The 27307-nt window shown below is 55.0% G+C and overlaps 2 protein-coding genes across 2 annotated transcripts in view; one reads left to right on the top strand and one right to left on the bottom strand.

The window, feature by feature from the left end:
* The first annotated feature begins 7230 nt into the window (after positions 1-7230).
* Positions 7231-14377, top strand: BBC3 (BCL2 binding component 3). The gene is made up of 4 exons (XM_082863351.1): positions 7231-7260; positions 9995-10283; positions 11678-11868; positions 14164-14377. The coding sequence occupies exons 2-4, from the start codon at positions 10010-10012 to the stop codon at positions 14278-14280; spliced, it is 582 nt and encodes a 193-aa protein (XP_082719477.1). The 5' UTR covers positions 7231-7260; positions 9995-10009; the 3' UTR covers positions 14281-14377.
* A 6779-nt stretch (positions 14378-21156) lies between these two features.
* Positions 21157-27307, bottom strand: part of SAE1 (SUMO1 activating enzyme subunit 1) — a 73040-nt gene continuing 66889 nt past the window's right edge. The window contains exons 8-9 of the mRNA XM_082863263.1: positions 25806-25875; positions 21157-22177 (exon numbers count right to left, since the gene is read on the bottom strand). Of these exons, the coding sequence (XP_082719389.1) occupies positions 22085-22177; positions 25806-25875 (163 nt within the window). The 3' untranslated portion in view covers positions 21157-22084. The remainder of the gene's footprint in view (positions 22178-25805; positions 25876-27307) is intronic.

Below are 27307 nucleotides of genomic sequence, written 5' to 3'. Positions count from 1 at the left end.
GGTGTTACACTGATACATACAACCACACTAACACAACAGTAAGCCACAGCATGTCCACAAACATTTCTGCTAACACACAACATCATTCCAACCCTGTCACACAATCACATGGACACACAACATCTCACCCATGCACACAAGCACGTTGCACAAAACAGCACATGGACACTAACACACAGATACACCATCACACTCACACACAGCATGGGCAGCTATCATACATTAGCACACTGACACACAATCACATAGTCAGCCATCCCATGGGACAAATGCTGACACACATCATCCCACTGACACAATCAACTGATACACAACAGTACACTGACACAACCACACACCGTACCCTGACACAACCACAACTCTCATAAGTCAACCCCCTGACACACAGCACACTGGCCCAGCAGACTTAGAGAACTCTCCAGCACACACACAGTCACACAAACACGCACACACTCATCCCTGCCCTTGCCCCAGTAAGATGTGTGTGATGTGGGATGCTGCAGGGGGAAGGGGGGGATGCTGAGTGGGCGTGTGTGTGTGTGTGTGTGTGTGTGTGTGTGTGCTTGTGTGTGTGTGCTTATGCCTCCCTCTCCCGGCCCTTCCGGGGGGTGGGGGGGCAGGGCCATGCGGCAGCCGCTGTTACCGGGTAAACTTCCCCGCCCCCCCCCAGCGCGGCCGTTAGTCAAACCCCCCCAAGGATGATGTCATCGCTCATTCTGGAGGCTGAGTAATCCTCGACTCCGCCCCCCCCACCCCCCCAGGTACCAGGGTAGGGGCAGGCCGCACCTGGATTCAACCAGGGTCTGGAGCTGGGGGCTCCGCTGCCTGGGTCTCCCGGGGATGGGGACTGAGGAATCTGAGCCTCTCTGGAGTGGCCTGGGCGCTCATATCAGGACCCCTTGAGGCTGGAGGCTCCCAGTCCTGGATCCCTGGTGGCCAACTAAAGGCACTGGGAGACTGGATCTACCAGATCTAGGGTCTTGGGCATCCCAGGGCCCCAGGACGGGGAATGGGCCCCCTGCACCACGGTGAGGGGCTGGGTCACCTCGCCAGGTGTCTGGATGGGGGGTCTGAGACACTGGGGGCTTAGACTCCTGGGTCCTTGGCATGTGTGTGGGCAGGGGGAGGGGTGTAGGTTGAGTACCAGGGAGGAGAGGGGATGGCTGTGGGCTCAGATGCCTGCTTCCTGGGAGATCAACAAGCTAGACCCTGGGGGAAATGACTCGGAGGGGAGGGGGGCTGGCAGTCTACACCTTGGGGCTGGGCAGATGGTCCTCCGGATGAACTGGACACCTGAGGGTCTGGTACCTGGTGTATGTGTGGGGTCTTCCGGTATCAATATGGTGAGGGACCAGGATGCCCAGGGGCTCTGAGGCATATTATGCTTTGGGGCCCAAAGGCTTGAGCCCCTGTTTCCTGTGGGGGTGGAGTGCCTAGTTCTAACTTTCCCAGAATCAGACCTGCTTGGGTGCCCGTCTGGGGGCATCCGCAACCCTTCTTTCCAGGCACTGGGAAACTAGCATTCCCCTTGCGGGAGGCGGTTCATATCTCTGTTGTCACAGGACAGGGCACCCTGAGTCCTTTGGGGAGGGGGGAACCCCTATTTTTATGGGCTCAGGACGCCTGAGTCCTTTTCTGGTGGGGGATCCTCAGCCCCTGTTTTTAAAAGTCACGGTGCCTGAATCCTGTTTGGGGCGCGTAGTGGGGGGCGTGTTGTGCGGACAACCAGCCCCTGTCTTCACGAGGTCAGGATGCCCAGGACTCCTTCTGGGAGGGGAACACTTGCTCTCTGTTTTCACAAGGCCATCTCTAGCGTACCTTGCTGGGGAGGGATGGGAGGCGCAGCCTCTCTTTCCAGCCCACCCCAAGTGCCCATCCTCGCCCCAGAGTGCGAGTATGGGGCGGGGGAGGAGGGCGGCGGGGGAGGGGGGACAGTGCCCAGTCCGGGCCTCACCCCAGCCGGCCGCAGGCTTGCAGGCAGTGAGCCTGGCAGCTCCCCGGGGCCCGGCTCCCCGCCCCCCGCGCCGAGGGCTCCCCCAGATCCGGGCGGGCGGGCGGGCGCTGCGGCGGCCAATGAGCGCGCTCGCCGTCTCCGGGAGCCGGGCCGGCTCTGCCCGCCTGGCATTGGGCACGCGGTGGGCAGCGGCGGGCGGGGCCTGGGGGGTCCTCGCGCCTGGTTGGGCCAGGCTTGTTGCTGGGTAACGGGGCGGCGAGTTTCCCCTGGCAACGGCGGCGGGTACCGCTCACTGGCTGGCCGGGAAGGAGGGGGGGCGCGGGCGCAGGCAGGCCCCGCAGACCCCAGCAACAGCGCGCGGCCCCCGCCCCGCCAGGGAGCGGTAACCTTCACACGCGCCGGCCGCTCGGACCCCGCGGACACCGGCGCCCCCGCCCAGCCCCCACCAGGCTCCCGTCCAGCCTCCGGGCCTGGGAGGCCGGCTGCACTGAGGGGACCCAGGAGGCCCCCTCCCCACCGCGGAAAGCCAGGACTCAGAGCCTGCAGTGAAAAGTTAAGTCCTTCCCAACTCCCTCTCCCGTGCTGAGAAATCTACTTCCCCGGAACGGCATTCAAGATGTTAGGGAAGGTTATGGGTCTGCAGTGAACTAGCTGGGACATTTGTTTTCTTTAAGCGGGACTTCACACGGAGCCAGCTGCTGCCGGGCACTCTTCTACGTGCGTTACAAATAGGAACTCATTTAATCTTCACGTTTCATTTGAGGGTCCTACGGTGATCCCCTTTGTACACGTGTGGAAACTGAGGCTCAGAGAGAGGAAGCTACTTCCTCGCGTTCATCATTTGAACGCAGGCAGCCTGGCTCCGAAGTCTGGAGGCTCTATCTCTTCACTGTGTTGAATGTCCCTTTGAGAGGCATTAATTCAAAATGAGAAACTGTGCCGGCCTGGAGAAACACCTTAGTGGCTGGCCTGCGGGCGCGGTTTGAAACCCCTGCCCCAACCTGAGGGTCTTAGCTTGAAGATCTTGTTTGGATTCTCAGAGTCAATAGCCCCCCACACTGGTAGTAGTAATGATGGGTAACATGTATTAAGGACCCACGGAGGCCCCAGTGCTTTATTTTATTTATTTATTTATTTATTTATATATTTTTGCAGTACGCGGGCCTCTCACTGTTGTGGCCTCTCCCGTTGCGGAGCACAGGCTCCGGACGCGCAGGCCCAGCGGCCATGGCTCACGGGCCTAGCCGCTCCGCGGCACGTGGGATCTTCCCGGACCGGGGCACGAACCCGTGTCCCCCGCATCGGCAGGCCGACTCTCAACCACTGCGCCACCAGGGAAGCCCGATTTTTACTGACCTTCTTACTCTGCACAATCCTATGAGGTAGGGACCTGTGCTGTCCCAACTCACAGGTGAGGAAATTGAGGCACAGAGACGTGACAACTTGCCCAATGTCACACAGCCAGAAGGTGGCCGAGCTGGGGATTCTAGGTCAGGCCCTCAAGTCCCCAGAGCTCCGGCTCTTGGGTGAGTTTTTGTGTAGGCTTTGGGGGGGTTGAGCCACAGTTATGGAGACCCTGACGGATTTCTTTTAGCCAATGGTTCTCAACCTGGGTTGATTTTCTCCCCCAGGGCACATCTGGCAGTGTTTGGAGACATTTTGGATTGTCACAGAGGGAGGGGGTGCTACTGGCATCTAGTGGCTAGAGGTCAGAGTGACTAATGAACATCCTACAAAGCACAAGACAACAAGGAATCATCCGGCCTCAAATGTCAGTAGAGAAGAGATTAAGAAACTGCTCTAGGGGCTCCCTGGCGATCCAGTGGTTAGGACTTCGCGCTTCCTCTGCAGGGGGCCCGGGTTCAATCCCTGGTCAGGGAACTAAGATCCTGCATGCCAGCAGCCCCAAACAACAACAAAACAACAACAAAAACAGAAACAACCAAAAGACAACCTCCACTCTCTGCCACGCCTGACTGCCAACCTGAGCCAAGCCATCCCTCCATCCCTGACCCCTCTCATTTTCTCTCCATCTGGTCTCTCCCTCTCTCTTTCTGACTCCGTCCATTCCCCTCATCTGACTCCTTCTCTGTTTGTACCTTTATTCGCCTCTGTTTCTAATCCTCTATCAGAGGTATTGCTGCCTGCCCAGATCTTCAGAGCCTCCCGGCCCCTCTCCAGGGGAGCAAGGACCAGAGGCAGGGTTGGAGGCCCAGAATGCTCCTCCAGGAACTTAGAGGAGGGAGTCCCTTGGTCCCTCAGGAGACCTGCTGGTGTAGGTGTGGAGGGGAATTTAGTCTGGAAGACAGAGGCTGGGGCTTCTCCTTCCTTGGGCCCCTAGGGTAGGGGGTCTCAAAAAGGCAGCCCTTCAGCCAGTCACAATATAGTTTTTAATTTTGACTTTGTATGTCTCTAGGAGAAACACACTTTCTCTCCTTAGCCACAGTCCCCACCATGCCCTGTTGTCTTACACTGGACTCACTTCTCTCATTTATTTCGTATTGGCTCTTGAGTTTGAGATCCCTGGTCTGGGGGTAAGAGGATGCCAGAATTTGGAACAGAATCTGGACTACATAGTGGGGAGGATCTTGACTGGTGCCAATGCTTATGGCCTGGTAGATTCTTGGCCCTCTCCTCTCCCACTCCTACCCACCAAGCCAGATTCCTTCACACTCATTTTCTTCTCAGAAGAACATTCCAGCACGTCTGGCCTCCTGGTGTCCAGTCCTAGACTAGGCAGCTTTAGGGCGCTGATCAGTGAGTAAGGGGAGTAAGGGGTACAGGCTGGTCTGCGAGCCTCTCTCCCAACATGATCACTGCCAGGCACAGAGCAAACACTGACAATAATTAGTTATACTAGTGATAGTAGCCAACATTTATTAGGCACTTATACGTGTAAGACACTGTATTCAGTGATTTCCATGAATGATCTCATTTAATAAACGTCTAAAGCAGCATCCCTCAAGCACCGTTAACTTCAACCTACAGTCAGCAATACATCCATTTTCTTTGTGGCTTGGTTTGTATCCACTATACATAAAATTTTCAGGAAACAATATTTCCTCTGACTTCATAATTTTTTTAAATTATATTCTGTTTTGTTTTTTTTTTAAGTCTGGTCAAGAGCTGCTAAAGTTGCAGGTAAAAGGGACTTACTATAAAAAGGCACAAGGGAAGTTTTGGGGGGTGATAGAAATGGTCCAAATCTCAATTGTGGTGGTGTACAGTAGCGTACATTTGTCCCAACTCACCAAACTATACACCTAAAAAGAATGAATTTTATGGCATGTAAACATATCTCAATAAACTTCAATAAAACAGAATAAGATCCACACAAGTGATTTCACAGTCCATGGCTTGCTCGTGTGGGTCATGACCCACAGTTTGAAAAACACCGGACGGGGAATTCCCCAGTGGTCCAGTGGTTAGGGCTCTGCACTTTCACTGCCGAGGACTCAGGTTCAATCCCTTAGTTAGGGAACTAAGATCCTACAAGCTGGGCAGTGCAGCCAAAAAAATTAAAATAAATATTTTAAAAGATTTAAAAAAAGATTTAAAAAAAACACTGGAGGAAAGGAAGGAAGGGGAAATGAATGAATGAGGGAAGGAAAGGGAAGGAGAGAGGGAGGCTGAATTAGTCCTCAATATTTAAAGTAGGGAGATTACCGTTTTCTGCTCTTGAGAAGTCAAAGGGTCTGGCCCTGGAGGGAACCAAATTTGAGAACCTGGATATGCCCACCTTTGCTGGGGTCTGGCACCCCTTCTCGGCTAGCCCAGAGCTGGGCACTCAGAGGCCACTTGCCCTGTGATGACACAGTTTGGTTTGCGGTGTGACATAGAGGAAATGGAAGGTGCAGGGGAGACAGAACCCAGAGTCTTTGTGGGGGGGCAGGACACCACCTAGTGACCACATCAGAGTGGGGGAAGGAGTGACAATGGGAAACTGAGAAAGGAAAGGGAACTGAAAGGCAGAAAACCCGAGTGAGAGTCACTGCAGGGACTGCCCGGGCATGTCCCATGCCAGGTGCCCGGGGCTTTCTCATAGCCCTGGTTCCCCCACCAGACTCGTGGCGAGTGTGGTCAGATGTGCACGCTTCTGGAGTGCCCCATCAGTGGGCCAGTTAGCAGGAACCTGTCACAGGTGTGACTTTGTGACTGTCTGTTGATGGGGGGAGTTTATGTCTGACTTGATCTGTGTCTGTGACGGTCAATTTCTGACAATTTTAATGTGTCAGTTGTGAGCTGGGGTGGGTGTGTTTGTGTGTGTCTCTGTAGGAGTTTCATCGAGATCAAGCTGTGTGTCCAGGTGTCCCTGTGACAGGTGTTGTGTGTGTATGTGTGTGTGTTCAGCTGAGCCTATCAGGAAGTTTCTATTTCCTGAGAAGCTCTCAGACTGTGTGTGTGTTGTGGGTACCTGCTCAGTGGGCATGCTTGTGAACCTGATAGGTTTGTGGATCTAGGTGTGCTCAGCATTGTGGGTGTTTGTGCAACTGTGTGTGTCCCTGACAGTGTAGTATGTGCGTCCCAGTGACCCTGTTAGCAAGTCAGATTATGTATTTGTGTCTGGATGTGTGAGTGCTCCGTCAGTGTGTGCGTTTGTGCGTCCACGCCTCTATCCAGGGTGTGCATTTGTGTGTCTGCAAGTCGGCTTGTCCCCGAGGCCCTGTCAGCACGTGACTTTGTGTACCCTGGAGCGCCAGACGGTCAGTCTCCGTACACGTCTCTGGGTGTGTCTGTGGGTCCCAGTCAGTGTGTCAGTGTGTGTGTCCGGCTGTCCCGCTGTCTGAGCGGCCGATCAGCGCGCCTCCGCGCCCCGGGCCAGGCCCTGCCCCGCCCCCGGCTGCAGGGAAACCCCCCGCGCCGAGGTTGGGGGCGCGGCGCGCGCCAGCAAGTCCCGACTTGTCCGCGGCTGGCGGGCGGGGCAGTGGCGTCACGCGGGGGCGGGGCGTGGGACCCGCCAGGCGGGGGCGGGGCGGGGCGGGGCTGCCGCCGAGCGGGCCCGGGATCTGCCGGGCGGCCTGAGACGCGGCGCGAGCCACATGCGAGCGGGTGCCTGGTGGCGGCGGCGGCGGCAGCGAAACCAGCAGCGGCGGCGGCCAGGACGCGGACGCGCCTGCGGCCCGAGGAGAAGCCGAGGCAGCAACAGCACCGGCAACAGCGGCAGCCACTGCAGTTAGAGCAGCAGCAGCAGCAGCAGCAGCAGCCACAGCAGCAGCCGCAGCGAGCGGCGCTCGGCGGGCGCGCCCTCCTGAAGGAAGCCGCCCGCCCCCCATCACCGTCCCCTCCGGCGTGTTCATGCCCCCGGGGTGAGTGTGCGCGCCCCAAGTCCCAGCCAGCGGCGATTGGCCAGACCGGGTGGGCTCCCTGGAGGAGGTGGCGGGAGTGCACTCGGAGAGCAGTGGGGGGGGCGCTGAGTCCCTACACCGTGCCTCCCTCTCTCCCTGCCCTCCCCACCCCCCATGAGGCTGGTGTCGCTGGGCGGGAGGCACTGAGGGTCCGAGAGCGCAGGTGCCTCAGCGGTCTGACGGGTTTGTTTACAAACAATGGGGTGCGGGCTCGGCAGCGCCCCCTGGCGGCCAGTGCGGCTCCGGGGAAGTGAGTCGACCCCGACTGCCCCGGCCCCTGCAGTCCGGGAGGGGCGGGGGGTGGGGGGGGAACGGCGTGGAGGGGCGGCCACACCCCGGGCGCGCGCGCCCGCCGGGGGCGGCGACAGGGGGCGGCTCGCGGGCCGTGAAGTCTGCGGCTCCTGCGGGCGGGGGCTGCGCCCCAGCAACAGCCTGTTATTGGCCCCGCGCTCGCCTGGCGGGCGGGGCGGGCGCACGTGGCGGCGGCGGGGTGGGGGGGGGCTGTGACAGCGCAGGGGGGCGTCTGGGCCCGCCGTGGGAGCGCGCGTGTGCGGGGTTGTGGATCTGCAGGTGTCTCGCCTGGGTGTGTGCGTGTGTCTGGCTCCGAGTTTGTGCTGGGGTCTGCAGGGAGTGCTTGTGTCAGTCCCGGGGAATGGTGGGGCTGTGGCCCGTCGTGGTGTTCGCGCCGTCCCCATGCGTGTTTGTGTGGGGTTCTGTCCGTGTACGCCGCGCCTGAAGGCGGGTGCTCTGTTTACGTGTGGTGTACCTGTGTTGTGTCCTCTGTGAGAGTTGTCTGTGTGTGCTGTTTGGGGGTGATTCTGTGGGTCTGTATTGCCTGCCTGTGTTATAGTGTGTGGTTGTAGTGTGTTGATGTGTTGCTTGAGTGAGCTGTTTGTGTGTTTACATGTGTGTCTTGCCCGATGTGCTGTGTTTGTGTGTGCTTGTGTGTCTTGCCTGTGTGTACTGTCTGTGACTGTCTGTGACTATCTCCAGGGCATGTGGCTCAGCTAAGCGTTTGTGATGGTGTGCCTGCCCAGTGCCGATGTCTGTTTTCTCTCCAGGTGTCTGTGTGAGTTCTGCGTGGTGTGTGTGTCTGTGTGTGTGTGTGTGTGCTGGGGGTTGTCTGGTCTGTGTTTGCCTTGTGTGTCTGGCATCGGCGTCTGGGAATTGAGGAGCTGGGCTCTGTGGGGTCTGAGCAGAGCAGTCAGTGGATGTTGCTGGCAGCCTCTTGTATGAGGCTGTGTCTGAGCCCGTGTGTGTGTGTGTGTGTGTGTGTGTGTGTGTGTGTGTGTGTTGGGTCTGAGGGGCTTGTCTCTGATCGGCTGGCTGGCTCATGTGTGTCATGTGGGCTGCGTGTGTGTAGTGTTTATGTCAGTCACGTGAGACCAGTGTTTTCTGTGGGTGCTTTAGGTGTGCGCGCTGCCAGGGCAGTGTAGGATTAGAGTTAGCTGTAGTGTGTGTGTGTGTGTGTGTGCGTGTGTGCGCACGTGCACGCGTGCATTTGCGTGTGTGTCCGGGACTGACAGTTGGTGATGGTGTTTGGAGGTTGGGGGAGGAGTGAGGGTTGGTGTCTGCTGTTCTGCTGTTGCGTCTCTGTGTTGTTGCCGGCATGTGGTGATGCATCTGGGTCTGATGACATGTGTCTGTGTGTGCCAGCTTTACATGTGTCCTGGGGTCTGAGAGTTGGTGACAAGTGGGTGTGTTTCGGTTGTGTCGGTCCATGTGTGTGTCCATGGAGGTCTGTTTTGTGTTGATATGTGTGTGAGTACTGAGGTGTGTGGGTCTTATCTATTGCGCGTGTGTTGTCGGGAGGGGCATGTGTGTTTGAGAAGTGTGGCAGTGCCTATTTGGTGTGTGTTTCTGTCTGTGCTTGTGAGGGCTGCATAGTGTGTATGTGTGTGTCTGTGGGCCTATTAACAGTGGCTCAGCGGGTGAGATCCTGACAGTTTGTGTATGTGTGTGTATGGGGTGGAGGGGATGGGTTGTGCCAGCCACTCTGCATTGTGGGGATAGTTCTTCCTGTGGCCTGTGTGTATGTGTGTGTCCACGTTTTGGTCAGTGTTTGTATGTGTGTGTCCTGGGACATCTCAATGTTTCTGTGCAAATGGGAGACGAGGTGGGAGGTCTGGCTGGCCAGTCCTGCGTGAGCCTTTGTGTGTGTGTTGTGTACCCTCCACACACACCCCTTTGGGTCCTGTGTGAGTCCCCGTGTGTGTTGCGAGGCATCACAGTGCCTGGCTGCCCTCCCTGTGTGCCCATCACTGTGTTCCGGAAGTTAATCCCACCAGCCCAGGCCCTGTGTGAGTCCCACGTTGGGTGAGTTTGTGTTGCGGGGCTGTCAGCCCTCATACACACACACACACCTGACAGACCCACAAGTCTGGGTCCTGCGTGAGCCCTTGTCCTTGCTGTGACAGCCATCCTGTGCCTCCTTGTCCCTCATGTGTGCCCATCACCATGTGCACGGGAGGCTATTCCGGCCAGCCCAGGCCTCGGGTCAGCCCGGAGGGATGTGTCTTGAGGGGCCATCACACGCACCTACAGTCCCCTCCGTCTGGGCCCTGCGTGTGTTGTGGGCACCAGCCCTGGGCTGCCTGGCCTGCCATGTGTACAGGAGTGGGGTGCCCTATGTACCCCGGGTGGGATGGGTCCCTGCACTTCCCGGCTGACCGCACCCCTCTGCCCTGTCCTGCAGGCCCCAGGGAGCGCCATGGCCCGAGCACGCCAGGAGGGCAGCTCCCCCGAGCCCGTAGAGGGCCTGGCCCGCGACGGCCCGCGTCCCTTCCCCCTCAGCCGCCTGGTGCCCTCGGCCGTATCCTGCGGCCTCTGCGAACCCGGCCTGCCTGCCGCCCCCGCCGCCCCCGCCCTGCTGCCCGCCGCCTACCTCTGCGCCCCCACCGCCCCGCCCGCCGTCACCGCCGCCCTGGGGGCCCCCCGCTGGCCTGGGGGTCCTCGCAGCCGGCCCCGAGGCCCGCGCCCCGACGGTGAGTGCCCGCCCCGCACCAGGGATGCTGGGAGCAGGGAAAGAGAGACACGGAGGAACCGGAGAAGTGGGAGCGAGTGGGGGGAGGTGGCGAGCCGGCCGGGCCACGGGGAGGGTGTGGCCAGTGTGGTCTTTGTGTTGCAAGAAGCAGGAAGACTGAGTGGGAGGCAGGGGGTGGGGGGAAGCCGAATGGGAAGTCCCTCCTGGAATCTGACTGCAGTCCCCGAGTTGCAGCCCACGGCCTTTTCCGGACCTCGGGCAACAGCTGTTTCCAAGCCCCCTTCTCCCGGTCTGGGTCCCCTGAAGCCCCCTGAGGACTGTAGTTGGAGAGAGTGGGCAGAGATGACTGTCACTTCTGGACCTTGGGGAGGGGTCGAGGGTGGCCTTTTGCCTTTTATCTGCATCTCTTTGGCCAGGGCCCGCCCTCTCTGCAGTCCGGCCGGAGGAAGGAGAGGGGGAGGGGCAATTGTATGGGGAAAGAGTGGGAGACGGGTCTTGGGGAGGGAAGGGTTAAAGGTCCCCTGCCTGATGGGCTGTTAACTCCGTGGTGCCCGGCTAGCCCCATCCCAGCCGGCACACTCGGTGGCAATGGAAAGATTGTCCCGGTTTCCCTCCCCACCCCATCCCCGGACCCCAGAGAGATCAGGAGAGAGAAAACTTCCCCGGCTCTGCTCCTTGGCAGCAGAGGCAAGAGGAGACCCGATTTCTAGACCAGAGTCTCAGGTGTGGAAACTGAGGCCCTGATTTTAGGTCTCAGGGATCCCTCGTGCCAGGACCTGGCGTGACAGAAGGGAGGAAGAGACGTCAGGGGAGCTCTGAATGTGCGTGTGGGGAGGAGGCAGGAAGGCATCTCCCGCATCCCAGCCCCCAGGCCCCTGCTCAGAGGCAGCCACAGTCTGGCCTTCTGGTTTCCAGGCCTCGGCCACATCCGGGGGTGTGGCTTCACTGTGGTTGGACACTAGAGGGCAGGAGACCTGAGGCTTGTGACTGGGTGTAGTCAGTCACCGTAGCCCTGTGTGACCTTGGGCCACTTCTTAGGGTGAGCCTCAGTTTCCCCATCTGTTGAGTGGAGCAGTCAAAATTTGGCACCGTTTTGGAAGTATTTAGGTAGGATAAGAGGAAGCACTTCCAAACTAACACGGGTAGTGAGGTGGTGGCTGGCTAGACAGGTGACCCCAGGAAGGCCTCCCCAGGACTTCTTTTTTGCCTGGGGAGTAGGAGCTGAGAAATCTGGCTCTTAAAGGGGAAAACAGAATCTCTAAAATGAGGTGGGGTGCAGGAGAGAAATCAGGCGGCTGGAAAAGGGAGAAGTAGGCCCTGGATAACGGGTCCCTCCGGGACACCTCAGGGCCTAGAGGGGTGGTGGGTGTGACCACGGCCCCCGGCTTTTCCCAGGTCCACAACCCTCACTCTCGCCCGCGGAGCAGCACCTGGAATCGCCAGTGCCCAGCGCCCCGGGGGCCCTGGCGGGCGGCCCCACCCAAGCGGCCCCGGGAGTCCGGGGGGAGGAGGAGCAGTGGGCCCGAGAGATCGGGGCCCAGCTGCGGCGGATGGCGGACGATCTCAACGCGCTGTACGAACGGCGGGTGAGTGCTGGGGGAGGGGTAGACGGCAGGTGGGACTTCCCGCCGGGGAGGGGGCTGCGGCGGCCCAGCCAGATGTGCGGCAGCTGCCGCCCTGCGCGGCGGGGTCGCGCTGGGGACAGGCAGGTGGGAGGGGCGGCGTGTCCGCGGAGCCGCCGTAGGGCTAAGGCCCGCGCCGCCGCTGTCACGGCCCGGGGGAGGGCCGGGGCCGGCGTATCCCCGAGCCCTGCAGCGCGCCCGGGGTCCGCGGCCGCGGGGACTGAGGGCGGCGCTCGGCTGAGCGGCTCATATATCCCGGGCTATTTATAGCCGGTGAGTCAGCAGCGGCGGCGCGGCCGCGCCCGCCCCTCCCGCCCGCCCGCGCGGCTGCGGCGCGCCACCCCGCTTCCCGGGCGGGCCGGGGGCGGGCCCGGAGGAGGCCCGCCCCGCCGGAAGCCCCGCCCCGCTTGAGGCTCCGCCCCCAAGGCCCACAGCCAGACCTCTCATTAAAACAAAATATTTGAAGCCTGCAGCAGTGAGCAGAGAATAACAAACACCAGGGCGCCCACCACCCAGATCTGTCCAACCTGAACATTACACCCACACTGCTTGCTTATTCAAAGAAAAAACAAAAACCGGATGTTGTGAAGCTCCTTGTTTCCCTCCCTGACCCTCTTCCCCTCACCCCTTCCAAAGGAAACCTCTCAAACCTCTCAAATTGGCCTGTCCATTCCTCTGCAGGTGTTGATTCTTCTACTACATATTTACCAGGCCACAAACAATGCTTAGGATTGTGGCGCGTTTCAGACTTAATATACATGATACAGTATGTGTTCCTCTCCAAACTCTCTGCTTCTCAGTGTTAGGCTCGAGATTCATCCATATGGGCAAAGGAGCTTTAATTCATTCATTTTCATGGCCATGTAGCATTTTATTGGATCGACATGTAGTATCCTTGTTCATTTTCTCATTGGTGAGAAATGTCTCAAAAATTTATTTATTTATTTTTGTTGGTTGATTTGGGCTTTTTTTTTTTGGCTCTTCCAAAAAATACACATCTCCAGGTGCACGCATGTGTCTCCAGAGCAGATACCTGTCTGGTCTGCCGGCCCTCAACCTTAGTAAATGATAGCCTGCTCACCAAGGTGACTGTGCCAGGTGGCACTCCACAGCAGTGTAAGAGCGGCAGGCTTTTAAATTTCTGCCAATCTGATGTGTCCCCTTGGCCACCTTCTCCTGGCTGCAAAGTTTAGTGGGGAGTGATAAGGAGGCAGGCTGGTACCAGGCAGCCCACCCCCAGGCACCCATTAGGATCCTTAGGATGGTTTATTTTATTTTTTTTTTTGCGGTACACGGGCCTCTCACTGTTGTGGCCTCTCCCGTTGCGGAGCACAGGCTCCGGACGCACAGGCTCAGCGGCCATGGCTCACGGGCCCAGCCGCTCCGCGGCATGTGGGATCTTCCCAGACCGGGGCACGAACCCGTGTCCCCTGCATTGGTAGGCGGACTCTCAACCACTGCACCACCAGGGAAGCCCTATCTGACCTTCTTGTTCACATCTGTAAAATGGGTTTCTCCTTCCCACCTTGTGGGGATGAGATTAGGTGGGCCCTGCTAATTAGCACCGGATTTAGCCCTGCATTCAGTACAGGGAGTGGAGAGTACTGTAGGTATTCATAAGTTTTTTAGTATTGTTAATTTTTATTGGTGGGAGGCCTTTTCTTGTATCTAGCTTCCTTCGTTTCTAACACTGTGGAACTGAGATGGTCCTAGAGGCTACCCCCAGCCTTCATCCTGCCACTGAGGAAAGGGCAGGGGGTTAGCTTTACCTCGACATGCTTCCGTGCAGCCTCAGCGCAGATGGTGAACCATTCCCAGTTCTTCCACAGATTGTTCTAGAATTGCTGAGACTGTGGGCTCCCTGCCCCCTCCTGTGTGGCTCACCAGCCTTTTATGGGAGGGCAGATGGGCTGCAATCCAGCCCCACCCCTCAGCCCCGTGTGACTTTGGTTGGGTAACTTTCTCATCTGGAGACCAGGGACTAGGAGACCACAGCTAATATGTGCAGGCCCTGTGCTGAGGACATTGTCTGCATCCCTTCCGTCCTAGTCTCATGTTCCAGAGGACCTTGGCCCAAGGTGGGCAGAGAAATGTATCTGGGCCCGATGAACAATAATAATAGTACCGACCTCAGAGGGTTGGTTGAGGGCGTAGCTCACTCTTAGAACTGTGCCCTGTTCCTCGCTGCCCTTCGACCCGACCACCTACGCGCGCCCATCTCAGGGCCACTCTAACTTTGTCTTCGCTCTCTTTCCCTAGAGACAAGAGGAGCAGCAGCGACACCGCCCCTCCCCCTGGAGGGTCCTGTACAATCTCATCATGGGACTCCTGCCCTTACCCAGGGGCCGCGGAGCCCCCGAGATGGAGCCCAATTAGGTGCCTGCACCCGCCCGGTGGACGTCGGGGACGTGGGGGGCAGGACCCTCCCACCTCCTGACGCCCTGGCCAGTGCGGGGGACTTTTTCTGCACCATGTAGCATACTGGACTACCAGCCCTGCCTGTCCCAGGGGCGGGCCAGGGCAGCCACTCCGGACCCAGCCCCGGCCTAGCCTGCGGGGCACTGACGGAGATGTGGACTCCTGGGTCCCTGGCTGAGGAGCCAGGGGAGAGAGGGCTGACGGACTCAGCGTCTGAAGGCGGCGGTGACCGAGGCGGTGGGGACTGAGCCGCCCGCCTCTGCCGCCCATCACCATCTCAGGAAAGGCTGCTGGTGCTGGCTGCCCGTTCCAGCTGCAGGGGTGACACTGGTGGGGGGGGGGGGTGTCTCTCTCTCTCTCTCTCTCTCCCAGTGTTCCTTCACTTTGGGCCTGGCCTCAGGCCCCTGGTGCTTCCCCCCCTCCTCCCGGGGAGGGGGCCCGTGAAGAGCAAATGAGCCAAACGTGACCACTAGCCTCCTGGAGCCAGAGAGTGGGGTGTGTCTGACGGCCGCCCCAGCCCAGCGCCCAGCCATCTTCCCTGAGCCAGCCGGCGGGTGGTGGGCATGCCTGCCTCACCTTCATCTGGGGGTGGCCAGGAGGGGCCCAGACTGTGAATCCTGTGCTCTGCCCGAGACCACCCCCCGCCCCCCCATCAATCCCATTGCATAGGTTTAGAAGAGAGCACGTGTGACCACTGGCATTCATTTGGGGGGTGGGATATTTTGGCGGAAACCGCCCCAGCCTTAGTCCCCAGGGCGAAGCGCTGGGGGGAAACGGGGAGTCAGGGAGGGGGGGAATCTCAGAAGAGGGAGGAGTCTGGGAGCGGGGAGGGATGGCCCAGCCTGTAAAATACTGTATATGCGCTGCTGTAGATACCGGAATGAATTTTCTGTACATGTTTGGTTAATTTTTTTTGTACATGATTTTTGTATGTTTCCTTTTCAATAAAATCAGATTGGAACAGTGGATACTCTTCCTGCTCTCCTTTCCTGCAGAGGGGCGTGCGCAGAATCTGTGAGCCCTGTCTCGGAGGAGGTGGGGGGCAGTGCACACATCACCCTGAGGTGTCTGTCCTTGTGTTTAAAGGACGGCTCCGGGGGACTTCCCTGGTGGCGCAGGGGTTAAGAATCCGCCTGCCAATGCAAACGATGCGGGTTCGAGCCCTGGTCCAGGAAGATCCCACATGCCGCGGAGCTACTAAGCCCGTGCACAACTACTGAGCCCGAATGCCACAATAACTGAAGCCCGCACGCCTAAAGCCCGTGCTCCGCAAGAAGAGAAGCCACCGCAACGAGAAGCCCGCGCACCGCAACGAAGAGTAGCCCCTGCTCGCCGCAACTAGAGAAAGCCCACGCGCAGCAACGAAGCCCCTATGCAGCCAAAAATAAATAAGTAAAATTTAAAAAAAAAAAAAAAAGGACAGCCCCGGTGCCACTGTGTGCAAGCAACCTTCATGCACCTTTCCTCAGCTCCCACTAAAAGCTAAGCCCCTGAGGACAGGGCCTTTTTGGATGTTTCCTCCTCACTTTATCCCCACTGGATAAAGTATGTCAGGGGGGCTCGATATTTACGGAATAAATGAATGACCTATAACTTACTCAGAAGTCCCACTGGGAGGAGTCCTGGGGAACTGTCAGTCATGAGACGGACCTGGTCCCTGCCCTCAGGGACACAGAGGTGACATCTGGGATCAAGGTGAAACTTCACCCATGTAGCCACCCTAGCATACTCTTAACCGTAAGGCCTAGCATTAAAAACCTGTGTTGAATTAATACAAGAAGGGGAGGGAGTTCCCTGGTGGTCCAGGGGTTAGGACTTAGTGCTTTCACTGTCAAGGGCCCAGGTTCAACCCCTGGTGGGGGAACTAAAATCCTACAAGCCACGTAGCGTGGCCAAAAAATTAAAAAACCGAACAAGAAGGGGAGCTTCTACCACGATCTTCGAGAAAACAGGGCAACCAGCCAAATGCTTCCCCTGTGTTGTCTTCCATACAGGACTGCCCCAGACACAGGTTCAGACCCAGCTCTGCCCCTCCTCCTGGCTGCCCTCACTGGTAAAGGGGCAGTTCAGAGGCAATGGCCCTTCTAAAAGGCCAGGCCGAGGGAAACGGGAACCATCATTTTGGACAGGAATTCGGCAAAACTCTGAGGATGCACACACCTATGGCAGCAAGTGCCTTCCCGGGTGTCTCCCTTAGGAGTGAATGTGCGCAGATGTCCAAGAGTTGGCAATGCGCAAAGCCGCCCCCTAAGTACCAACAGCAGTTGGAAGGGTAAATCAAGTCTGCTGTTGTACAAACAGAACAACAGACAGCAGTGAACTGGAATGAACTAGAACTTTATCCCTATGAATAAACAACAAATAATGGCAAGCAAGCAGCAAAATGATTGGTGTACTGGGTGTGTACCCTGTGATATTATTACGTATTTTCGTCATGCTTACATACTTGTGCATGGGGCCCAAGGCCCTGAGGTGAGGTGGGAGGTGGTGTGCCCACCCAACCATCTGGCAGGGAAGCTCTACTTGGTCCTCACTGCTCCCCTGGCAGAGAACGCGTCCTCCTCCTGCGACCAACGGCCTCCCCTGTCCAGGAACAGTTTGCTGAACTAATTTTTTTTTTCTTTTGGCCGTGCCACACAGTCTGTGAGATCCTGATTCCCGGGCCAGGGATTACACCCAGGCCCCCTGCAGTGGAAGCCCTGGGTCCTAACTACTGAACCGCCAGGGAATTCCTGTCTCTGAACCATTGCTCTGGTTGGATTAAGTCTCGATTTTATTGTTTTCTCTTCGTCAGATTTTTTTTTTTTTTTTTTGCGGTACGCGGGCCTCTCACTGTCGTGGCCTCTCCCGTTGCGGAGCACAGGCTCCGGACGCGCAGGCTCAGCGGCCATGGCTCACGGGCCCAGCCGCTCCGCGGCATGTGGGATCTTCCCAGACCGGGGCACGAACCCACGTCCCCTGCATCGGCAGGCGGACCCCCATCCACTGTGCCACCAGGGAAGCCCCTATGTTTTTTTTTTTTTGCGGTACGCAGGCCTCTCACTGTTGGGGCCTCTCCCGCTGCGGAGCACAGGCTCCGGATGCGCAGGCTCAGCGGCCATGGCTCACGGGCCCAGCCGCTCCGCGGCATGTGGGATCTTCCCAGACCGGGGCACGAACCCGTGTCCCCTGCATCGGCAGGCGGACTCTCAACCACGGCGCCACCAGGGAAGCCCTTCATCAGATTTTTGTTTCTGCTTCCTCTCTCCTGCCTTCTCTTGGATTATTTGAATACTTTTTAAGAACTCTTTTAAATGTATCTTTTGGTGTTTCAGCAGTTTTTTAGGACTGCTCTAGGGATTACAAACTCATCCTTAACCTATCTGCTACGTGTCTATTGTACCACATCACTTACAATACAGAAGCTCTGCCACTGCACGTCCCTGCTGACCCTCTACTCCTCCATGAGATGATGGATTTCATGCAGTAGTTGTCATACGGATCACATCTGCACACCTTAACTTCCACAAGACATGTATTAACTTTTGCTTTATTTACTTATGTATTTATTTTTGGCTGCTCTGTGCATGTGGGATCTTCCCAGACCAGGGTTCAAGCCCGTGTCCCCTGCATTGGCAGGCAGATTCTTAACCACTGTGCCACAAGGGAAGCCCTGTATTTTCTTTTTAATAGAACCATTTTTAAGGACTGAAAGTGGGGAATTCCACCCTATCATCCAGGTTGGAGGGAAAGAAGCAGAGACCCAGGGATAATCAAGGCCAATAGAAGGCCACATTTTGTTAGCAAAGTCCAAAGGGCTCCCAGAAAAACAAAGGAGGGATCAGTTGTTCAGAGGGAAGGGAAACACCTGAAGTCATCTGTGTGGCCTTCGCTCTTGGAACCCAGGTGCCGAGTGGTTCTGCAATGTAGCAGAGTCAAGGCTCAGAGGACCTGGCAATGAAGCCCTCAGCTAGTACACTGCCACCTGCGAACCGTGCAGCCTCCAGCAAGGTAATCCCAAACTTGAACTGACAAGGCTTCTAAGACACAGTGAGAAAAAGCAAAATGCAGAAAAATCGTTATTTTGTGAATCTGCGTAATAGCAGCTAACACTGAGCGATTTCTACTCAAAGAATATATTCAGGGCTTCCCTGGTGGTGCAGTGGTTGAGAGTCCGCCTACCGTTGCAGGGGACACGGGTTCGTGCCCCGGTCCGGGAAGATCCCACATGCCGCGGAGCGGCTGGGCCCGTGAGCCATGGCCGCTGAGCCTGCGTGTCCGGAGCCTGTGCTCCGCAACGGGAGAGGCCACAACAGTGAGAGGCCCGCATACCACAAGAAAAAAAAAAAAAAAAGAATATATTCAGTCATTTAATCCCAACATATCAGAGGGAATGTTCTACTATTACCATCTTACAGATGGGGCGACTGAGGTACAAAAACGTCACTTGCCCAAGGTCATGTAGCTAGGTGGTAGAGTCCAGGTTTGAACCTGACAGTCTGGAAGGATTCACTCTCAGTGGCTGCCAGGGTGCCCTCTGGGAGGTAAATATGAAAAGGGATACAGCTAACATCTACAAAAAGCATCTCACGTTTCTCTCCAAAATCAAGTTTAGCTGTTAAGTCAGCTGCTCCTGCTATGTGGCCAACACTGAGCTGACAGGCATGGGAAGAGGAATCTTTTGCCTCTTAGACTTGTACAAATATTGCTTGAATGTTTATTACTAGAAGCTTAAAAACAAAAGCCACTCCCTTCTGGACTCAGCTGAAGGCTGAGCACCTGGGCCTGACTGATGGTTTTCAGGGGCGACTCCTAGGCCTCAGGACCTTGGGAAGGAAAAGCCAGTGTTTTCTTGTCTTCACCAAGATCACAAGAAGCTGAGCCACTAAATGAATGTTTACTAGGTGTCCTGTACAGAAGCCTTCCCCGTCTGCCCACATTCCACCCCTGACTTGTTGGGTGAGGCTCTTTCTTCGCCTGCAATATGGGCGCGACAGTATCTACCCTCATGGAGTTTCTGTGAGGATTCAAACCATTTAGCTAAAGTACAAGTATTTTGAAAGGTATCAGGCAAGCAGTGTGAGCATGTTAGCTATTATTATTATAAAACTCTTTTGCTTGCCAACAACAACCTAAACTTCCGTTTCCCCACCTGTAAAGGGGCAAATAGGTGATCCCTCAAAAGATATACATTTATACTTACCAATAAAAAAGCAAGAAACTGACAAAAAGGGTCTGCACTGCAAAGGAAAATCATGGAACGTGGGGCTGAGATGGGACCAAGAGCTTTTTTTTTCGTTTTGAGTAGCACCTGTTCACTAGAACGTTCTGAAACTTCAACCATTGAGCACCTAACGAAGTTTGGCTACTACACATACCAGAGACAAGAGAAGTGGGGTACAGAGTAGAGAAGGCTGGCAGCCCCAAAGAGAACTCATTTCCTTTCATTTGCTAACTCCAGCACCCCCAAAATATTTGCTACCATCTCAGCTCAGATCCCCTTTCTCAGGTGGGCTACATTATCTGCTGAGGTGCTAGAAACCACAGGATAATCACTGTGGACTTCCTGGAGACTTAGGGAAATCTATTCTTATAACACCAACATGTAATATGGGAAAATATGAAATTTGGAGCAAAGAGAATAAAGACATTTCCTGCCCAGGGCTGGCAGCTTCCAGCATCACCCCCCAGATTCCCAAGGGGTCCTTTCGGGATCACTCAGTCTCTGCCATCACAGGTACAGGGGTGGAAAAGTTTGAAAAGCTTCAGAGAAGATTCAACAATTTTGTTTTTAATCCATGCAGACCCACCTGCTCCCCCTTGTGACCAAGGCCCCACATTGCAAAGTAAAGGGTGTAATTAGCTCAAATTTTCTAAGACCCTGCAAGACTCATGCAAGGATTCCCTGACTCAACACTCATAGGGCCCAGAAAGGGGCAGCTCCAAAAATGCAGCCCTAGCTTCACCTAGGGTGGGAGCAGAGGTGACCAAGCGGGTTGGGGGAATTGAGTTCTTCCTCTCAAGAGGAGATCAGTTTTTTTTTCACTGACTGCAACAGGGCTGAAATAGGAAAGGAGCTGATTTATTCATTCAAACCAGCCAGAGGATTTCCATCGTGGAAAAGCCAAGTGAGGGTAAGGAGACTTGGAACATGCTGCTGAGTCAAGACAAACCTGGCGCTCCAATGACTGCTCTGACCCGTCCAGCTGTGCGACTTGGGGTATTTTATTTAATGTCACTTAACCGTTATGAGACCATCGCTCACTTTTTTTAAAATTAAATTTATATTATTTACTTTTGGCTGCGTTGGGTCCTCGCTGCTGCGCGCGGGCTTTCTCCAGTCGCGGTGAGCGGGGGCTACTCTTTGCCGCGGTGCGTGGGCTTCTCATTGTGGTGGCTTCTCTTCTTGCGGAGCACGGGCTCTAGTGTGCAGGGGCTTCACTAGTTGCAGCACGTGGGCTCAGTAGTTGCGACGCGTGGGCTCAGTAGTTGTGGCACACAGGCTTAGTTGCTCCAAAGCACATGGAATCTTAGCGGACCAGGGCTCGAACCCCTATCCCCTGCATTGGCAGGCAGATTCTTAACTATCACTCACTTTTACTCCTTTTCCACTATTATTACAAGTGCTATCCCTGAGAACAGCCACTACTTAACTGAATTATTCAACAGACAATAAGAATCAGAAGCTTCTGCATGCTAGAATAACTCTTGCTGCATTGCCCAGGAATGGTGATGGAGGGGAGGATCTTTGTGTCATGTTAAAGCATCCAGGGACATTTCTTCAGGTTTAGGCAATTGATAGGATCGCTCCCTGTCAGAGGAAGAAGTTTCTAATGTGGAAGAAAAACAAGCAAATCCTAAAGCAAATAACTTTATTTCAATCATTCCTTTTTAAAGAACCAAGGAAATATAGAAAATATAAAAAAAACATGAACAGCTGCAATTCAGGGGGGTAAATGAAGGGCCAATACAGCCCTTAACACGCGACAGCCTCCAGAGCGAGGGTCGGCACGGCGTCGGAGTGGGGCTCCGTGGCAAGGGCAGGCTCCTCTGTCCCAGCTCACGGCCAAGGAGTCAGAATCCCCAGGGGGTGGGACCAGGGAATCTGCCTTTTTAAAACGAGCTTTCCCGCTAATATTCCATTTGCAAGGTCTCACCCTCATACCCAAGAGGACTTGGTGATATTTCCTCTCGTCCAAAATCCAGGCTGGAACTCAACTAATCCTCAACTAAAACTCAAGAATAGCACACCAGATGCCACCTGTTGTTTTTCAGAGTCTCAAACTTTGGAGGAAATACATTCCGCCTGCCATGTTTTTTCCTCTCTAAGGGCACCTGTCTGCATTTGGAACTGTGGTTCCACTAGTGTTTCATCAGTCCTAGGCCTTACTCCCCACCTGAAGTCATGCTCCTCTCTGTGTGACATCAGGCGGGGACTAAGGCCAAGAAGATGGCAAGAGGCTCCTAAGCAACAAGGCGTGCTGGTTCCTGGCCGGGGGGACTGGTGACGCTGCGACGAGGAGTCAGAGGGGGCTGTCCGGTGCTGGCCGCGCAGGCCTGGGACGGGAACGGCGACAGCCAGGACCTACGCCCCTTGCTTAGCAGTCACTGGTGCTTAGAAGCAGCACATCTGTATGACCTCACTGCTCACAGGAAATGGTTTGTATTGGTTCGATGACTTCACTTTTCCCTTGCCTGGAGAGGGCCTTCACGGGGTAAGGGGACAGGGGTCACATGTGGGCATGCCGCAGGGCAGCATCACCAGGGCTGCCAAGTCTTGGGTTCACTTGGGGCCAAGGCACTCCACAATCCCGTTCCCCTTCATGCCATCAAAGAAGAAGAAGTTGTTGTGAGGAGGGTCCCTTTGAGACAGGGCCTGGGGAGCAAAACAAGAAGAGGGTTCAGCTCAAGTGCTTTAAAAGGGATAAAATGGAGAAAAGAGAATAAACCCCCAACTGAAATCTTCTAAAAGCAACATGGGCAGTGGTTCGCAAGAGACGTTGATTTTGCTCCCCAGGGGCTATCTGGCTATGTTGGGAAACATTTCTGATTGTAATTGTCATGTCCCTTTGCTCTGTCCCTTACCAGCTGTGTGTCCTTGAGCAGATCATTTAGCCTCTCTGACCTTTACTTTCCCCATGTAAAATGAAAATAACAAATGTTTTATCCTAGGGATTAAAAAAGATGCTGTACCTCAAATATCTAAAACAATGTCTAACATGGAGAAGCACCGCTTGGCTAACGGCAGTAATAATTATTTATGACTATTCAACTGAGAAAGGCACTGATTCATTCCAACACGTCTGAGGCTGCAGCCTCCGTCACCTAGGGGGACACTCACTGATGCAGAAGCGGTGCTTCCACGAGAAGGCAGTGCTGCCTGCCCTCCACAGGACAGGACAGGGCTGGGGTCCAGAGGGCCTGGGACATGCCAGTCAGCCATGAAAATGATGATTATCTCGTGGGGTTAACAGAAGTTCACAGCACTGTTAGAGATGCAGTTAAGAGTCCCTGAAATTACATGCTGAATCATGTGTGTACCTGTGTGTACTGGGAAAGGTCCATAGGCGATAGTGGACATTTTCAACACAAGAAGGGTTACTGTTTAAAGAGGAAGACATCACCTACGCAGACTGCTAGGCAGGGTGTCAAGGTTTCCGGGAGCACCATGCTGTCGTCCCTAAGGCAGGACCTCCTTTACAAGGTCGGGAGTGTGCTCTAAACATCCCGAACCTCTCCTCCTTGGACTGAGTGTCAATCCCAATCCACTTTCTCATCTGTAAAATGGAAACAATTATACCTATTCCAAGTGGTTATTCCGGAAATAACCATTCTTCTGAGGACAATGTATTGAGCATCTACTCTGTGTCAGGTATTGTGCTAGATATTAAGGATTCTGAAGTCCCTCCCTGCCTGGGGCTTGGATCAGAGGTTTGCTTCTCTGGGCTGGCATATGAAATGGCAAATAAATGGCCCCTGCCTGCTAGGGCCCCTGGTGAGTAGGAAATGCGATCAAGCTTGTAACGTGTCGGGCATGTAGTAAATTCTCAATAACTGGGAGCTGCTATGACTAACGGGGGCCAGAGGTCCTTTCCCAATAGCTGAGGCCCCAAGCACTCAGCCAGGGGGAAGGGCCCAAGAGCCCACAGGTGGATCTCAGGCCCGAGAACCCGAGTTCCAGGAGATGCTACAAGGCGTTTTCACGTGCAGCCTGATAAGGCTGCTGCTGTCACTCTCACCTCTAGTACTCTAGGTGGGGAGACCGACCGCGGACAGTGGGGAGAGAAAAGAAGGATGATTAAACCCAAGGAAGCGGGACATGACAGAGGACATGGATAGAACATGTGGTGTCTGGAATGATGCAAGGAAGGAGGGAAACAAAGATGATTCCAAGGGAACAGACTTATACATTTGCCCCCCCCATCTTCCGATGTTTGCTTTTTACGGGTGGTCAGATGGTCCCACCAGGGAAAAGGGGGAGGTCCACGGCCCTCAGATTGCAGGCCTTTACTGCCAGCTGGCCGAAGCTGAAACGGTGTTAAGTAAGGGGGAGTGGTGGGGACAAGACAGCAGGGCATGGGGTGAACATGGGGCAAAAGGTAAAGTGCTTCCCAAGCAAGACGGGGGTAGGAGGAGATTCCAAACACACCCAGCAACCAAGAATGCAGAGTACTCTGGCTATCTGGGATAAACAGAAACAAGATGCTGGGCAACAGCTGTCCCCTGCAGGCAGGAAGGAGGGGGCTGCACTAGAGGTTAGGACTGGGATGCAGAGAAGCCCCTGCACACAATGGGGTCAGGGCCACCTGCCTGACCCACAATCTCCATCCCACATGAAAAACTCAGGGAGCAGCTTCTCAATGGGAGGTATGGAGGTGAGGCTAAGGATGCAAGGATGGTGGCCCTGGGTCCACACAGAGCCCTGCTGGACAGGAGAGCCTTTAGGGAGGGCGCCTGAGGCCTGATGGCAGAGCACAGGCTCAGAAACCAGATGGCAGGGGCTCGAGTCCTGGCTCCGCCGCTTCTCTGCACCTCAGTGCCTTCTTCATACAGGAGGGATCACCAGCTCCTACCTCTTGGGTTGTTGTAAGGATCAAATGAGTCTATCCACGTAGGGAACATGGTCTCTGTGCAGTAGGTACGTGTGAGCTTTCAATGAATATCTACTATTGTTGTCGTCACTGTAGGCTACAAAAAATATATTATGTTCCCATTCCCCCCCTTATTTTTCACTGTACTCTTTCCTGCCAAGACTCTCTATAGGCAGCCTCAGAATCCTTCTTAACACAGTCCTCTGGGCAGCCAACTTCTCAGACTGGGGACACAGCTGAACTTTTTTATCCGTCTGGGTTAAGCAGAAGGCATGAGCGAGAAAGCAGGCACAGCATCCCATGCTTCTCCTCTTCTCCACTGTACCTCCTCGATGCTCACCCCTACTGCCTATGACTTAGAAAGTTAGATTTAGGGAAACAACTGATCCACAGAGAAGGATCAGGAAAGAAGAGAGAAATAAAGGCCTTGAGAGGATGGTGGGACCATCAAATTGAGTCAAATGTTTCCAGAGCAGGACAAAGTAGTGAGAGCTGGTCTCCAAATCGTCCTCCTAAGCTCAAACCTGACACGTAAATGGCCGTGGAGAATTATTTGACCAGGCACGACTCTGCTCCATGAAAGAAAAGGACACCCCATCACTGCAAGTCCACTAAAGCAGTTAAGAACCTGCAAAAGGCAAATTCAATATCTTTGGGCAAAGATCAAAAGTCCCCAAAGAAAGTAAAATACATTTGGGGGTATGCTATAGTTCTGGCAACTCAAACGTTCCAGAAGAGACTCAAAAGGCTGTGCTAGTTACTTGGTTACCCCATGACCCTACATGAAATGCTTCCCTTCTGAGAGGGACAACGACACCTGCCTAATGTGGGCACAGGTCACACTGGATAGAGCCTTGTGGGGCTCCTGGCACACTGGACAGGCTCCACTGGTACTGATCTGCCCCTGCTCTATACACGCCTATGGTGTGTGCAGTAACAAGAGGGTGCTTTGACGCCATGGCCATGTGTGGAGGGAAACCGTGAGGCAGAGGTGGAGAAACACGGGTCGTGGAATCCCTTCTCTGGGCCTCGGTGTCACCCCTTAAATGGGGGTCAGGACAGTGCCCATTTCATAGAGCTGCAAAGGCAGAATACCTGACAAATATCGTAAGTGCCAGATGACTGGCTGGTATAGTCAGGGGACGGTGGGCAGCACCTCACGGGCTCTTTGTCCAGCTCTGAGTAGGCAGGCACTCAAAGATCATTTGCCACAGGCCCACCTAGATGGGCTGGAGAGAAGATGACGGGGTGGAAAAAGGAAGGAAGGAAGAGAATGAGGAGGGCAGGAGACAGGGTGAGTGGAGTCAGAGAAACCAGGCAGCTCTCTAAGACAGTCCTGGGTTCTCTCTGTTGGCATATCCAAGGTCATGGTGCGGAGGGTCAGCGATTTTCTATGCCACAGTGACTTTTTACCTTCACAATTTCCTGGGCCAGGATCCCTCCAACCACTGCACACACTGGGGCCATCTCAGAGAAGCAGTACCTAAAAGAGAAGACAAATGAAATGGCGCTCTGAGACAGGGAGGCTGGTAAGGACATCTGGAAAAGGTCAGTAGTAGGTTCACCTGAATGAAAACATCTCCTACCGGGAGGAGTCAATTCAGACAGCAATGCGAATGCTGGCAACTAGGCGTGAAAATTAAATCTGATCCAGGTTAGTAGGTGGCTGGGAATGACCTCTGAACCTTGGCAGGCAAGAATTGTTTCACAACTTTTTTTTTTTCTTTTTTAAAGTTAAAGGAAAGGCTATATCTGTGCGTCCTAAAAATAAAGTCCTACAAATATCAGATGTTTCAGTGCCCTGGTCACATTCTCGCAATTCTCTCCTGACCCACATGGGCAGTGGGTTCTATATGCTCTTCCCAGACAGATGTCAGGAGCAGGCCTGTGTTAACATGCAGGAGGCACAGGAAAGTTGGGGCCTGAGATTAAAGCACGGGAGCAGAAAAGAGCCTTCACTACCCACGTAGCTACCCACCCTTCTGGGCCAGCATGGGTATCCAGAGGAGAAATTTTAGCTAATATTGTCACCTGCCCCAATTACCCATCCTGGACAGCCGAACGCCTTCTCCCCCACCTCCCCAGAGGAAGCATGCCTCGCCAGTTCCCATCCCTGAACACAAAGGGTTTTTTTAAATGAGCAAATTGAGGTGCAGGCAAGTTAAGAGGAAAGCTTCCCTACGGAACCCTACCACGAGGGGACCACCTCCCGTCTTCTTGGTTTGGTACACACCCTTCTAGACATTTTTAAAAGGGCACATATCTAAACATATATAATTTAAAACCCAAGTCATAGCAGCTGTTATTCATTGTGCCCTGTAACCTACTGATGGATACTTAAGCAGTTCAACATTGTGACCATACATCTTGGCAGTGGTGTCCAAACAATTCCTTATGGCAAATTCCAAAATACAGAATTGTTGAGTCCTGACACACTGTGCCAAAATGCCCTCCAGAAAGGCTATACCCATTCAGCTCACATCAACTGTGCTTGGGGATGCCCATCTCCTCACCCCCTGGCCGGGCCCAGCACTCCCATCTGTCCATCCACAGAGGCAGCTCTTCCTCCCGCGTACCAAGGTCTACTGCGGAACTATAAAATACACAGAGAACTATGCCAACGCGAAACTAGTCACCATAATTCTACTACTCAAAGACAGTCAAATGTGGGAATATCTTTCCTTTAAAAAAAAGCTCACAGGGCTTCCCTGGTGGCGCAGTGGTTGAGAGTCTGCCTGCTGATGCAGGGGACACGGGTTCATGCCCCGGTCCGGGAAGATCCCACATGCCGCGGAGCGGCTGGGCCTGTGGGCCGTGGCTGCTGGGCCTGCGCGTCCGGAGCCTGTGCTCCGCAACGGGAGAGGCCACAGCAGTGAGAGGCCCACATACCGAAAAAAAGAAAAGAAAAAAAAATT

The sequence above is a fragment of the Leucopleurus acutus genome (assembly GCF_964270905.1).
Source record: "Leucopleurus acutus genome assembly, chromosome: 20".
Lineage (NCBI taxonomy): Eukaryota > Metazoa > Chordata > Mammalia > Artiodactyla > Delphinidae > Leucopleurus > Leucopleurus acutus.
Note: the sequence above shows the minus strand (reverse complement) of the source record. Positions and strands in the feature narration are given on the sequence as shown.

Coding starts and splice junctions, on each gene's coding strand:
- BBC3 (XM_082863351.1), top strand. CDS start 10,010: ATGGCCCGAGCACGCCAGGAGGGCAGCTCCCCCGAGCCCGTAGAGGGC. Junction 10,284..11,677: donor CCGAGGCCCGCGCCCCGACG/GTGAGTGCCCGC, acceptor GGCTTTTCCCAG/GTCCACAACCCTCACTCTCG. Junction 11,869..14,163: donor ACGCGCTGTACGAACGGCGG/GTGAGTGCTGGG, acceptor CTCTTTCCCTAG/AGACAAGAGGAGCAGCAGCG.